Source organism: Palaemon carinicauda, chromosome 9, assembly GCF_036898095.1.
Source record: "Palaemon carinicauda isolate YSFRI2023 chromosome 9, ASM3689809v2, whole genome shotgun sequence".
Classification (NCBI taxonomy): Eukaryota; Metazoa; Arthropoda; class Malacostraca; order Decapoda; family Palaemonidae; genus Palaemon; species Palaemon carinicauda.
Genome location: NC_090733.1, coordinates 135423568 through 135439135, shown reverse-complemented (window position 1 = coordinate 135439135; position 15568 = coordinate 135423568). Strand labels below are relative to the sequence as shown.

The following is a 15568-nucleotide window of genomic DNA, read 5'->3' as shown; positions in this document are numbered from 1 at the left end:
AAAAGGCAGAGTAATGGTTCAAGTCGACTTCCTTACCAGGTACTTATTTATTTTATGTTTGTTATTTTGAATAACGGCTAAAATAAGATACGGGATACTTAGCTTCTTTGTTAACATGTATGCTGGTCTCCACCCACCACCCTGGGTGTGAATCAGCTACATGATCATCGGGTAAGATTAATATTGAAAAATGTTATTTTCATTAGTAAAATAAATTTTTGAATATACTTACTCGATGATCATGAATTTAAGGACCCGCCCTTCCTCCCCATAGAGAACCAGTGGACCGAGGAGAAAATTGAGTTCTTGTTGACAAGAAGTACTTGAGTACCTACTCACAGATGGCGCTGTTGTGTACACCCCCACCTGTATAGCGATCGCTGGCGTATCCCGACCGTAGATTTCTGTCGGGCAACAGAGTTGACAGCTACATGATCATCGGGTAAGTATATTCAAAAATTTATTTTACTAATGAAAATAACATTTTCAGTTTTCTCGTTGCGTGTTTCTAATTATAATGTCCTTATTTCGCCCAGTAGTTCAATCCTGTTGTCAGAAGTTCATTTTGACTTGTACATCACAATGTGATTCAAATATTTCCTGGCTTTTTGTATCACAAATGTTGCCTGCGAATGCAGTGTTGTGTTTATGTGTATGGAGGAATTATCTCTCACATTCCCTCTTTTGAATCAAGTCAGTTGTTATTTGACCGCTTTGATTAAAAATTAAAAAACTAAAGTAATTAAACATTTAGTAATACTGTACCTTTTTGTGTTTAATTTGGGTAAATCCAGTGAAGACTGAGAACACATAGATGAACAACTATAATTAAATTTGCATAGCATTTCTGTTTTATCCTTGCTTATCTTTGATAATTCAGCAATCTTTCGGACCATTTGAGTTCTGAGTTAGCAAGGGATTGTGTCCAACCTGTTGCATAAATTTAAATAACTTTTATTATTGCATTCTATGATATACTACTGCTAGAGAGTTATGGGGTTCTTTCACTGGCCAGACAGTACTACATTGGATCCTTCTCTGTGGTTACGGTTCATTTTCCCATTGTCTACACATACCCCGAATAGTCTGGCTTATTCTTTACAGATTCTCCTCTGTCTTCATGTACCTGACAACATTGAGATTAAAGGGTTAACCTAAGCAAAGGTCATTTATGCAGAGTACGCTTGGTTCCAATAATTAAGTTTAAGAGGCTCTAAATATCCATTTAAATCTTTATTTATTTTCCTTTAGGGTTGTGGTGGCCAATGTGGTAATGTCTCTGACTGGTGAACGCCAGACTGGGGTTCGAGTCCCGCTCAAACTCGTTAGTTTCTTTGGTTGCTGCAACCTCACCCTTCTTGTGAGCTAAGAATAGAGAGTTGGGGGAAGCCTATGGATATATCTGTTGAGTCATCAGCAGCCATTGCCTGGCCCTCCTTGGTCCTAGCTTGGACGCAGATCATATCCTTTGTACCATGGTCTTCCACTGTCTTGGGTTAGAGTTCTCTTGCTTGAGGGTACACTCGCACACACTATTCTATTTAATTTCTCTTCCTCTTGTTTTGTTAAAGTTTATATAATTTAAATAGGCGATATTTATTTTGATGTTACTCTTCTAAAAATATTGTTTTTCCTTTTTTCCTTTCCTTATTGGGCTATTTTCCCTGTTGGAGCCCCGGGGCTTATAGCATCCTGCTTTTCCAACTAGAGTTATAGCTTAGCAAGTAATGATAATAATAATATGCGTATATGGTCAGTCTCTAGGGCATTGTCCTGCTTGATAGGGCAATGTCACTGTCTCTTGCCCCTGCCATTCATGAGTGACCTTTAAACCTTTAAACTGTTTCTGTTGCTCTCTTTCAGTCACTGGTGAAGAAGCCTGGAAATACTGTGATGCACCGTGTGTGGCCACTTTAGATTGCCATCATCAATGTGTAGGCCAGTGTGGGAGTTGTTTCCAAGGACGTCTACATGTTTCTTGCAATAAGCCGTGCAAAAGACCCCTTGTATGTGGCCATATGTAAGTTGAATGAGGAGGTATTTTGTAATCGTTGAAATGTGTATGGGGTTTGCATTCAGAATTTTGAGAATTTTGCTTATGTGACATCTTTCCGTGAGAATTTAGCGTAATTTTTTTAACAGGTGTTGATGTTGTTTTTTATGGAATGTTTTATAAAGTAAAGAGCTTTGTACTTCTAGTCATTTTTGTAAGAACTAGCACTATCATGAAAGAGGATAAAAAGGAATGTCAAGGCTGTAAGTTATAGTGTTGAATATAACAATATTAACAATAAACAGAAGGTGTAAACCAATGTAAAATATCTAAGTCAAATGTATAAGTAAAGGTCTTTTGACTGCTAATTAAAAAAGCAAAATGTTTTTGATATAGAGAAAATTTTCAAGGGGGGAAGTAATATAGCCGAAAGCAAAAAAAGAAATATACTATTCAAAGATCCCAGGACATCAAAGTTTGAATGATCACTTGTAGAAACGGGTGAAGGCAACCAAGCTGCTGTGTTTACATGCGAACTTGGTCCTGAGACCTGGGTTTAGTTTATGGCTATTTTAAGCTCTGCCTTTGCCATTATGTGTAGTCACTTCTGGGGGTAGCTTATGGCTATTTTAAGCTCTGCCTTTGCCATCGTGTGTAGTCACTTCTGGGGGTAGTTTATGGCTATTTTAAGCTCTGCCTTTGCCATCATGTGTAGTCACTTCTAGGGGGTAGTTTATGGCTATTTTAAGCTCTGCCTTTGCCATCACGTGTAGTCCCTTCCGGGTGTAGTTTATGGCTAATTTAAGCTCTGCCTTTGCCATCCTGTGTAGTCCCTTCCGGGTGTAGTTTATGGCTATTTCAAGCTCTGCCTTTGCCATCACGTGTAGTCAATGCTGGGTGTAGTTTATGGCTATTTCAAGCTCTGCCTTTGCCATCACGTGTAGTCACTGCTGGGTGTAGTTTATGGCTATTTCAAGCTCTGCCTTTGCCATCACGCGTAGTCACTGCTGGGTGTAGTTTATGGCTATTTCAAGCTCTGCCTTTGCCATCACGCGTAGTCACTGCTGGGTGTAGTTTATGGCTATTTCAAGCTCTGCCTTTGCCATCACGCGTAGTCACTGCTGGGTGTAGTTTATGGCTATTTCAAGCTCTGCCTTTGCCATCACGCGTAGTCACTGCGGGGTGTAGTTTATGGCTATTTCAAGCTCTGCCTTTGCCATCACGCGTAGTCACTGCTGGGTGTAGTTTATGGCTATTTTAATGTAGTCACTTATGGGTGTAGTTTATGGCTATTTTAATGTAGTCACTTCTGGGTGTAGTTTATGGCTATTTTAAGCTCTGCCTTTGCCATCCTGTGTAGTCACTTCGGGGTGTAGTTTATGACTATTTTAAGCTCTGCCTTTGCCATCCTGTGTAGTCACTTCTGGGCGTAGTTTATGGCTATTTTAAGCTCTGCCTTTGCCATCCTGTGTAGTCACTTCTGGGTGTAGTTTATGGCTATTTTAAGCTCTGCTTTTGCCATCCTGTGTAGTCACTTCTGGGTATAGTTTATGGCTATTTTAAGCTCTGCATTTGCCATCACGTGTAGTCCCTTCCGGGTGTAGTTTATGGCTATTTCAAGCTCTGCCTTTGCCATCACGTGTAGTCACTTCTGGGTGTAGTTTATGGCTATTTTAAGCTCTGCCTTTGCCATCCTGTGTAGTCACTTCTGTGTGTAGTTTATGGCTATTTTAAGCTCTGCCTTTGCCATCATGTGTAGTCACTTCTGTGTGTAGTTTATGGCTATTTTAAGCTCTTCCTTTGCCATCATATGTAGTCACTTCTGGGTGTAGTTTATGGCTATTTTAATGTAGTCACTTCTGGGTGTAGTTTATGGCTATTTTAATGTAGTCACTTCTGGGTGGAGTTTATGGCTATTTTAAGCTCTGCCTTTGCCATCATATGTAGTCACTTCTGGGTGTAGTTTATGGCTATTTTAATGTAGTCACTTCTGGGTGGAGTTTATGGCTATTTTAAGCTCTGCCTTTGCCATCATGTGTAGTCACTTCTGGGTGTAGTTTATGGCTATTTTAATGTAGTCACTTATGGGTGTAGTTTATGGCTATTTTAAGCTCTGCCTTTGCCATCATGTGTATTCACTTCTGGGTGTAGTTTATGGCTATTTTAATGTAGTCACTTATGGGTGGAGTTTATGGCTATTTTAATGTAGTCACTTCTGGGTGGAGTTTATGGCTATTTCAAGCTCTGCCTTTGCCATCATATGTAGTCACTTCTGGGTGTAGTTTATGGCTATTTTAATGTAGTCACTTCTGGGTGGAGTTTATGGCTATTTTAAGCTCTGCCTTTGCCATCATGTGTATTCACTTCTGGGTGTAGTTTATGGCTATTTTAATGTAGTCACTTATGGGTGGAGTTTATGGCTATTTTAATGTAGTCACTTCTGGGTGGAGTTTATGGCTATTTCAAGCTCTGCCTTTGCCATCATATGTAGTCACTTCTGGGTGTAGTTTATGGCTATTTTAATGTAGTCACTTCTGGGTGGAGTTTATGGCTATTTTAAGCTCTGCCTTTGCCATCATGTGTAGTCACTTCTGGGTGTAGTTTATGGCTATTTTAATGTAGTCACTTATGGGTGTAGTTTATGGCTATTTTAAGCTCTGCCTTTGCCATCATGTGTAGTCACTTCTGGGTGTAGTTTATGGCTATTTTAATGTAGTCACTTCTGGGTGGAGTTTATGGCTATTTTAAGCTCTGCCTTTGCCATCATATGTAGTCACTTCTGGGTGTAGTTTATGGCTATTTTAATGTAGTCACTTCTGGGTGGAGTTTATGGCTATTTTAAGCTCTGCCTTTGCCATCATGTGTATTCACTTCTGGGTGTAGTTTATGGCTATTTTAATGTAGTCACTTATGGTTGTAGTTTATGGCTATTTTAATGTAGTCACTTCTGGGTGGAGTTTATGGCTATTTCAAGCTCTGCCTTTGCCATCATATGTAGTCACTTCTGGGTGTAGTTTATGGCTATTTTAATGTAGTCACTTCTGGGTGGAGTTTATGGCTATTTTAAGCTCTGCCTTTGCCATCATGTGTAGTCACTTCTGGGTGTAGTTTATGGCTATTTTAATGTAGTCACTTATGGGTGTAGTTTATGGCTATTTTAATGTAGTCACTTCTGGGTGGAGTTTATGGCTATTTCAAGCTCTGCCTTTGCCATCATATGTAGTCACTTCTGGGTGTAGTTTATGGCTATTTTAATGTAGTCACTTCTGGGTGGAGTTTATGGCTATTTTAAGCTCTGCCTTTGCCATCATATGTAGTCACTTCTGGGTGTAGTTTATGGCTATTTTAATGTAGTCACTTCTGGGTGGAGTTTATGGCTATTTTAAGCTCTGCCTTTGCCATCATGTGTATTCACTTCTGGGTGGAGTTTATGGCTATTTTAAGCTCTGCCTTTGCCATCATATGTAGTCACTTCTGGGTGTAGTTTATGGCTATTTTAAGCTCTGCCTTTGCCATCATGTGTATTCACTTCTGGGTGTAGTTTATGTCTATTTTAATGTAGTCACTTATGGGTGTAGTTTATGGCTATTTTAATGTAGTCACTTCTGGGTGTAGTTTATGGCTATTTCAAGCTCTGCCTTTGCCATCACGCGTAGTCAATGCTGGGTGTAGTTTATGGCTATTTTAATGTAGTCACTTATGTGTGTAGTTTATGGCTATTTTAATGTAGTCACTTCTGGGTGTAGTTTATGGCTATTTTAAGCTCTGCCTTTGCCATCCTGTGTAGTCACTTCTGGGGGTAGTTTATGGCTATTTTAAGCTATGCCTTTGCCATCTTGTGTAGTCACTTCTGGGTGTAGTTTATGGCAATTTTAAGCTCTGCTTTTGCCATCCTGTGTTGTCACTTCTGGGTATAGTTTATGGCTATTTTAAGCTCTGCCTTTGCCATCCTGTGTAGTCACTTCTGTGTGTAGTTTATGGCTATTTTAAGCTCTGCCTTTGCCATCACGTGTAGTCCCTTCCGGGTGTAGTTTATGGCTATTTTAAGCTCTGCCTTTGCCATCACGTGTAGTCACTTCTGGGTGTAGTTTATGGCTATTTTAAGCTCTTCCTTTGCCATCCTGTGTAGTCACTTCTGTGTGTAGTTTATGGCTATTTTAAGCTCTGCCTTGGCCATCATGTGTAGTCACTTCTGTGTGTAGTTTATGGCTATTTTAAGCTCTGCCTTTGCCATCCTGTGTAGTCACTTCTGTGTGTAGTTTATGGCTATTTTAAGCTCTTCCTTTGCCATCATATGTAGTCACTTCTGGGTGTAGTTTATGGCTATTTTAATGTAGTCACTTCTAGGTGTAGTTTATGGCTATTTTAATGTAGTCACTTCTGGGTGGAGTTTATGGCTATTTTAAGCTCTGCCTTTGCCATCATATGTAGTCACTTCTGGGTGTAGTTTATGGCTATTTTAATGTAGGCACTTCTGGGTGGAGTTTATGGCTATTTTAAGCTCTGCCTTTGCCATCATGTGTAGTCACTTCTGGGTGTAGTTTATGGCTATTTTAATGTAGTCACTTCTGGGTGGAGTTTATGACTATTTTAATGTAGTCACTTCTGGGTGTAGTTTATGGCTATTTTAAGCTCTTCCTTTGCCATCATGTGTAGTCACTTCTGGGTGTAGTTTATGGCTATTTTAATGTAGTCACTTCTGGGTGTAGTTTATGGCTATTTTAATGTAGTCACTTCTGGGTGTAGTTTATGGCTATTTTAATGTAGTCACTTCTGTGTGTACTTTATGGCTATTTTAAGCTCTGCCTTTGCCATCATATGTAGTCACTTTTGGGTGTAGTTTATGGCTATTTTAAGCTCTGCCTTTGCCATCATGTGTATTCACTTCTGGGTGTAGTTTATGTCTATTTTAAGCTCTGCCTTTGCCATCCTGTGTAGTAACTTCTGGGCGTAGTTTATGGCTATTTTAAGCTCTGCCTTTGCCATCCTGTGTAGTCACTTCTGGGTGTAGTTTATGGCTATTTTAAGCTCTGCCTTTGCCATCCTGTGTAGTCACTTCTGGGTGTAGTTTATGGCTATTTTAAGCTCTGCCTTTGCCATCCTGTGTAGTCACTTCTGGGCGTAGTTTATGGTTATTTTAAGCTCTGCCTTTGCCATCCTGTGTAGTCACTTCTCGGTGTAGTTTATGGCTATTTTAAGCTCTGCCTTTGCCATCATGTGTAGTCACTTCTGGGTGTAGTTTATGGCTATTTTAAGCTCTGCCTTTGCCATCATATGTAGTCACTTCTGGGTGTAGTTCATGGCTATTTTAAGCTCTGCCTTTGCCATCATGTGTAATCACAGTCAAGGAAAGTAAAAGGAGCACCGTTTGGGAATAGTTAATATATAACTAATAGTAATGTGCAAATTGACCTTTTCATCAAGGCCTAGTATCAGATGAAAGTTTGCCCTGCGTACTGAAAAAAGTAGTTTGTTCCGTAACCGAAATACAAACCACGCTATTTACATTGGGTTTACCTTTTAGCGCAGCTGAAATGGCGAGCCATCAGAATTTAACGAGGGTGTATTACCCCCGCGCTAGTTACCTGGGGGTGGGGGGGGGGAGAGTGGTAGCTAGCTACCCCTCCCCCCCTCACACACAGATGAATGCTCACTTTCACTTTTGGCTTGGACTGTGACAGACGTTTCTGTCTTGGTCCTCTCTTGGCAGCCATTGTTTGTTTTGTCTTTACTTAATCGCTTACTTTTCTTTTACTCAATATATATGTAAACATGTTTTCATGTTTGTATTTATATTTGAGTATAGAAATCAGTAAGTTTCCTTTTCAGAGTTGTGTGTGTAGTGTACGATATCTACGTGGAGTCCTCGGCAGTTAGGCCACCACGGCGTAATTTTATGGGTGGCGATCGAGTTTGACTTCGGTCTTTCTCTCTCTCTCTCTCTCTTGAGGTTGTTCACCCTTTTACTACGTGTTACTACGCCCTTGTAGCTTCTTTTCCGTGTGGGGGGGTTACTACGCCGTACGTTTGTCTCAATTAGTTTATGAATCTAATTGTAGTTGTTAATTTTTCAGTTCGTAGAACGATTCCTTTCGAGGTTTTCGTCTTTCTTTAGTGTTCATTCATTTTTAAATTACATAATTACATAGTTTCATAATTATAATTGTTATAATTCTGTTTTGGTTACAGCTCTCCTTCCGTGAGTGTAAGTGGTTGTGAGGGCACGTGCCTGTTGTGTAATTCTTGTTTCCTTTCCCTCGGGATTCCTCTTCGGAGCCTTCCCGGGGGAATGAATGTGTACTAATGATTTTTGTTTTATTTTTTTTTTACAGTTACCGATCTAGTTCGTTTCTGTTATATGGCAACGGTGTGAGCTGTCTTGTTGAGGCCTGGGGGATTCGGCTGTTGCTGCCTCCCCCTTGTAATTTCGTCAGGGGCGTGTCTCCTTCTACTGGAAGTACTCCCGTGACGACGGACAGCTCTCCAGTTCATTTTAGAACTCTCAGGAGGCTTGCCTCCTTGGGCGGGTAACTTTCCTTCCGAGGGAAGTTTTTCCTGTCCAGGCTTGAGTTTTTCCCCTTTTGGGGAGTTCTTCTCTTGCCTTTTTTTCGTGCGACTATGCTCTTGGTGCTGAGCGGTCACACCTGCAGTTTCGCTCAAGGGGCTGGGCAACTACAGGAGCCCCTCTTCGGAGGATTGCTCCTTTTAGGTCACTGGCTGACCAGTCTCTTCTACGAAGTGTTTCTCTTTCGTTCGCGAGAGAGTACACTCCTAGAGACTCTTCTTTGGAGGATTCTTCTGCTGCTGCTGCTGTTGGCCTCCTTCGCCGTAAGGCCCACCGTCCGCCTCGTCGTAAGGGCCTCTCATCTCCCTATAAGGGTGCTAAGAGGCGCCTTTTTGAATCTCTGTTTGCAGCCTACAACTCCTTCTTCTTGATCTTCCGCCTTGGTGCAGATGGACAGCAGTCTGATCTCGTCTTCCGACGGGCAACGGTCTTCCAACGGACATCAGTCTCCCAGCGGACAGACAACGGTCTTCCGATGGACATCTGTCTCCCGACGACAACGTTCCCTTCGGGGCAAAGGGTTGCCTCCCACGGGGGTTCTTCCCTTGCGTGTCAGGGTTCCCCTGCGCGCCCTTCTGCTGTGTTCTCTCCTGCTCCTGCTCAGTGTTAGCGCACAGGCGCTCTCCTGCTCCTGCTCAGTGTTAGCGCACAGGCACTCTCCTGCTCCTGCTCAGTGTTAGCGCACAGGCGCTCTCCTGCTCGTCAGCGCTTCCCGATCGCTAGCGCTCTCCAGTTTGTCAGCGCTCTCATGATGATCATCCCTGCTGTTCCTGTTGGTTCCTGTTACGCGCCCACGTTCGCCCTCGCGATCTAGAACTTCGGTTCAGGTCTGGGTCAAGGACTCTTCTTCTATGCGCAGGCTTCCACGCGTTGCCTTCTGCTCGTCAGCGATCATCAGCTCGCCAGCGATCACCTGCTCGCCAGCGTTCACCTGCTCGCCAGCGCGCACAGGCGATTTTAGTATCGCCTATTCAACAGCGTTCTACACGTCAGCGATCACCTGTCTCTCGGCGATCTCCGGATTGCCCGCGTGTGTTACAGCCGGCGCGCCAATGTTCTCCAACGCTTCTGAAGGAACATGGTTCGCCAGCTACTAGCTCGCCATTGCCCACCTGCGCATGCTGCTCGCCATCGCGCGATCGCCCACCTGCGCATGCTGCTCGCCATCACGCGATCGCCCACCTGCGCATGCTGCTCACCTGCGGATGCTGCTCGCCATCGCGTGATCGCCCACCTGCGCATGCTGCTTGCCATCGCACGATCGCCCACCTGCGCATGCTGCTCGCCATCGCGCGATTGCCCACCTGCGCATGCTGCTCGCCATCGCGCGATCGCCCACCTGCGCATGCTGCTCGCCATATGCGCGATCGCCCACCTGCGCATGCTGCTCGCCATCGCTCGCCAACGTGTCGACATGCCACAACGCGTCATCGCCAACCTGCGCGTTAGCGCTCACCAGCTCACCACCGATCGCCTGTTGATCCATATCCCCAGCGGTCTTCTTCGCCCACGCGGTAGCGCGTTTCCTCGCCATCGCGCTAACGCTTTGCGTTTGCCGCCTCGGACTCGCGCTCATTCACCTGCCCACCCTCGCGACCGCTTGCCTGCGCTCCCGCGCGACCGTTCGCCTGCGCGACTGCTTGCCTGCGCGCCCACGCGATCATTCGCCTGTGCGCCCACATGCCCACGTGCCTATGTCTACGCTCATGCGCGTCCGCGCACATGCTCTCCAATGTTCGCCTGCGCGCGAACCAACGGTATTCCATCGCGCGGACGGACGGTGTTCCGTCGCGCGAACCAACGGAACCGTCGCGCGAACCGACGGAACCGTCGCGCGAACCGACGGAACCGTCGCGCGAACCGACGGAACCGTCGCGCGAACCGACGGTGTTCCATCGCTCGAACCTACAGTGTTCCATCGCTCGAACCTACAGTGTTTCTTCGCATGAACGTCGGCTTAATTCTTGCAGTATCCATTGCTCGTCTATGGGTTATCGCTCGCTGACCACCCGCTCTCGCCCTTCCTACCACGCTCGCCCTCCTTCTGGGCTCATTCGCTCATCTTCGTTTGCGTTTCTGCGTGAACGCGCATGGGCGCTTCCACGTTCGCCCACTCGCAAATCTTTGAATTACCATCGCGCGAGCTCCAGGGCGATTGTGACCACGATTCCCATTGGGGTTTCCGCAGCATGGCCAGCCTGGCGAGTTCTTCTGGAGCGTATTTTCAGAACACGGCCTCACCCCGTAAACGCAGAGCATGACACTTACAAGAATAGGAAGAAACTTCAGGGAGGTCTGAGCAACACTCCTCTTTCCAGAACCTGGGTTAGCCCTTCCCCGTCATTCCCTGGAAGGATTTTTGGCGTGTGGCTTTCCGTTTGAGATTTCTCCTTCGGCCAAGGGGTGACTGCTTACCCCTTCCTCTGGGGGCTTACCAGGTCCTTTCCCTCCTCGGTTACGGCCTGAGGTTTGGTTCAAGGAAGCTACAGGAAGATCATGTGTACTTTCCTCCTCTCGGGCTCAGGCACCTTGGCCTTTCGTCGTTAAGTTTCTAACTTGCGGACAAGCTCGATGTTGTACCATCTGGACGCGCTGACTGAGGGCTTCCTTCGGGTGTCTCATCTGTGGAGGTCGACAACCTCAGGCACCCTTCCATCCATGAGAAGAGTTTGTTTGTGCCCAAGGACAGAGACTTAGACAGCAGCTGTGCGGAGGAAATCAACTTCCGTTTTCACTCCTCCAAGGCGCTTTCTTCCAGACTCTGTAGGGCTCCAGCGCCCTTTTCTTTCAACCACGTCGGCCTAAGTTATCGGCTACGACAACTGGGACAAGGTGTCCAATTGCAGTTTCCTCCTGTCAGGAACAGATGGCATGGGAGGCTCCCCCGGGGGGGCATAGTACTAAAAGGAGCGGCAGAGTTCACGAACTCTAGAATTGCAGGTTTCTCGCTGGGAGGATGCTTAAGGTTACTCATCCGGATGTCAGCTTCCCGATGCCCATTCCCGCACAATCTCTGTGATCAGCCAAGGATATCGCGCCTGCCGTCTCTGTCAGCGAATTCAGTGTCTCTGAACCTCTTGGCCATAGCGTCAGCAAGAGTTGCCCATTTGGGCAGAATGATCCATACCTTAGGCGAAGGTCCTCCATAGGATCATCGACGGCTTCACCCCCGGCCTCTTCAGTCGATCCTTTCTTGTAAGGAAGGATCTGAGAGGGGGGTTCCGTAGTCGACCTCTCAACCCTGATCAAGATCAAGTTTGTCGAACAAACTTCGGCCAGCGTAGAACAGCAGAATCGATCAGACTGGTAACGAGGCGACAGGACTCCTTAAACCCTGGATCGGAAGGACGGGTACTTTCAGTTTCCATTCCATCCATCTTCCAGGGAGCTCGTCGAATTCAGCCTAGACTGCAAGTATTCCTGCTTATGATGCAGTGTGGCTATCCCGCCTTGGCATAGCAGGTTTTTTTCCCCAGAGAACTCTCCCTGCTTTCCTCATGGCCGCTCAGGTGCAGGCTTCCGCCTCCTCTGCTTTTTGGAGGGTTGGTCAACTCCGGTAGGCTCGGGTTCGACCTTCTTTAGCGCCGGGACAAGCTTCCAGATGCTTACCATGAGTGTGGGTTCATGGTATTTTGCTTGGAGCCTTCTCTTCTTCTGCCTCAACATCTGGAGTATCTGGCCATGATATTGAGTCTGAGTTAACGGCCTTACCACGTTGGAAACCCCGCTTCTCGTCCGTCCAGCGAGGTTAAGCAACGTCGGTTCTGGTCGGTACTTGGATGTTGCCACATCCTCCGAGTCTTCTTTTCAGTTGACTGTGGCAAGACTGAGGAGAGTCGCAGTACCTGTTCTCAGTCAAGCAGAGCTTTCAGTCAGCCCTACCTTGGAACGTTTCCTAGTTCTCCTTTCCTTATTGACCCGTCTATAGTCCGAACGGTCACCTCAGGATAAGTTCCATGTGGGGCGGTCCAAGTTCCGGTGGTTTCAGGCAACGTTTAACCGGACTTCCTGGCCCCTATGGGACCAGCGGAACTATTAGACCTGCAATGGGTGTTGACCTATGGAGCCTCTTGATGGTAGTGGATATTCTCGTCCTTTCCCCACATTCTTGATGCTGTTCTCGGACTCGTCAAAGGAAAGGGGGGGGGGGGGGGGGGCATGTTCCGGTCCAGGCCTATGGTCAAGACCTGAAGGATACCTCTCTATCATTCAGGCAGATCCTGCAGCTCCTGCCGAGTCGCCCCGTGCGCGTCGACTTCATGATTCTGGCGTGTTCTAACCAGCAGGGGATGCATTTTCACACCTTCACATCTTGCAGTAGAGATACCGGGATGATTGAGATTCTCTCAATACCACCATCGGCTCTCATTCCAGGCAGGGGAATGTTCTCTCCGACTATCCGAGCAGAGCCTCGTAGAGAGAGTGTACCTGGGGGTCTTTGACCTTGAGTAACCAGCAAGTCCTGGTCTTGGGGACCTGATCGCGGCAGCTTGGAACCTCAAGCTTCCGCTGTTCTTCCCCCCAGTCTCAGACCCCGAGACTCTGGCAAGATGCATTCCGGTGATGGTGGGACAACTTCGACGCCTGCGTCTTCCCTCCTTTTTGCCTGTGGACAATGGGTCTCAACAAGACCAGGTTGTCTGTCAACCTTTCAATGGGAGAGCTCCACTGGGACTATGCGCAGAACGGTTTCTGGACCCTCTGCTTCCCCTGACGAAACTCCCGGGAGAGCTTCTCCCACGGCGCAGACTAATCAAACAACCACACTGCGACAGCTCTCCTGAACCTGGGCGTCGCTTCGGCTTCATGCCTGGAGACACTACGCCTCCTCCTCAAGAAGAGACAACCCGCTACAGTCGCGGTACGGAGGTCGCGTCATCTGCGATAGTCATCCGCAGGGGTCTTCCAGGCAAAGTGAAGAGTCTTCTGTGGCTGGTGCCGTGGGAGATATACCTCTTCCCTTGAGGTCTCTTCTCCAGCAATAACGTAACGGTCTTATTGCCTTTCGGGGGGAGGAAACTCCTTTCCGCTCTCGGCAGTGAAGCCTGTCGCTCAGCCTTTCCCTGACCTTCAGGCTTAAAGGAATAACTTTTTCCTGCCCGCTAGATCTTTCCTCGCTCATGCGAAGCTACGATCGTCCCTGCCCTAGTCGGAGGAAGACCTCCAACTTGGAGCATGGCTCGGACTTTTAGTCCTTTAAGAGATCTTCTCAAGACCCTTTACGACAGGCCTCGGATTGTATTCCGCCTTGGGTCTCCTGCTCACTCTGGCCACGGCCAGTGTGTAAGCAATCTTCTTGGTCTCGTACGACTCCGCCCTTTCTAAGGAAAAGGGGAAGGCAACATTCAGGTTTGCTCCTGAGTTGTTGGCTAGACTCAGAATCTGGGGGTCCCGGCCCTTCGGTCCAATTCCTTCAAGATTTCGAGTCTCCATTCTGTATCTGATGTCCCAAGACCTTCTCTTTCTTGCCAGTAAAGGAATCGAGAGGTTAGCTTTGGGAACAGCTGCAGTTTGTCCTCAGTTGCAGCCGATTTAGGAGCACAAGGAGGACACGGGGGAGAGTCACCAGTATATCTCTTCAGCCCGGACTCAAGGACTTTCATCTCGACCTGTCTCCAGACCCTCCCCCGTCACGTCGCCCTACAGCACGATGTTGGATACATCGCAATGTCCCTCGCCTTCGAGTAATACTACTCTGTGACGCAGGTGCTACAAGCTGGAGTCTGGAAGCGTCTAATGACCTTCGCAGCCCGCTTTCTGCAGGGCGTGACCCACAGGAGTCTCGATACATTTTCTATCACTCTGTGGTGGCTACACAACAGCTGGTCTAACCTCAGGCTCCTTTTTGGACAGGTAGCAGAAGGTTGAGGGCATTGTTATCAGGTTTTAGTCTGCATGAACGAAAGAAGTATGTCTGGCCCTTATTTCTTTCTTCATCATCCCCTCTACGGGGAAGCAGCATCCTGGTCTCTGCATAGCTGACCTCGAACCTCTGCAGGTAAACCATGCTTCCTTGTGTTCCGAGTATTGAGTCAATACTGTCGCGTCCCCCATACCCTGACGAGGTGGTATTGGGAACGTCCTAACCCAGAGTTCCTTCTGGAACTCCAGGTCAACTGCCTAGGACGGGTCACACTTCTTCCTTCACACACAAGCTTATGTAGGCCACACGGTTCCTTGCGGAGCAAGGAACTTGTGAGGTGCAGAGACTCCTTTTCTTGAGTGCGACTCACTCGGATTCTGAGTCCCCGGGTAAAGCCAAAGCCAGGATGGCTGGTGACTTTCCACCCTACCTAATGGGTAGGTCACCCAATGTAAATAGCGTGGTTTGTATTTCGGTTACGGAACAAAAGACAAATTAGAAGATGATTTGTATTTTTCCTAACCATACAAACCTTAGCTATTTACACATATTTGCCCGCCAGCCCTGTCCCCCAAGACAAGTCCTACCTCTAAGTGAAAGTGAGCATTCATCTGTGTGTGAGGGGGGGGGGTGGCTAGCTTACCCCCCCCCCCCCCCGCGCGCTAACTAGCGCGGGGGTAATACACCCTCGTTAAATTCTAATGGCTCGCCATTTCAGCTGCGCTAAAAGGTAAACCCAATGTAAATAGCTAAGTTTTGTATGGTTAGGAAAAATAAAAATTATTTTCGAATTTGTCATATCCAAAAGACAGTACTGTAACAGGTTTTGATGAAGCAAAAAATATCGGTAAAGTATGGAGGTTTTCAATTAATAATGTATAACTTATATTTTCAGATGTCAGTTTCCTTGCAGTGCTGACTGTCCACCATGTCAGGAGATGTGCAATTGGAAATGCGAACACAGTCAGTGCAGAAAGAAGTGTGGCTTACCTTGCAATTCTTGTCAGGTAATGTCAGATTTGTTTTAGTATTGTTTCTGATATTGGGATATTTTATATTCTTTATTCATTACTTTTCATCTAGAGTATTTATTTCCTTATTTCTTTTTCTCACTGGGCTGTTTTTCCCCATTGGAGACCTCGGACTT

The 15568-nt window shown here is 46.5% G+C and overlaps 1 protein-coding gene across 2 annotated transcripts in view; it reads left to right on the top strand.

Annotated features, from left to right (window-relative positions):
* Positions 1 to 15568, top strand: part of LOC137647163 (NFX1-type zinc finger-containing protein 1-like) — a 181233-nt gene that overhangs the window by 133360 nt on the left and 32305 nt on the right. For both annotated transcript variants that reach the window (XM_068380441.1, XM_068380442.1), the window contains exons 9-10: positions 1864 to 2020; positions 15317 to 15428. In XM_068380441.1, coding sequence (XP_068236542.1) covers positions 1864 to 2020; positions 15317 to 15428 — 269 coding nt within the window. The remainder of the gene's footprint in view (positions 1 to 1863; positions 2021 to 15316; positions 15429 to 15568) is intronic.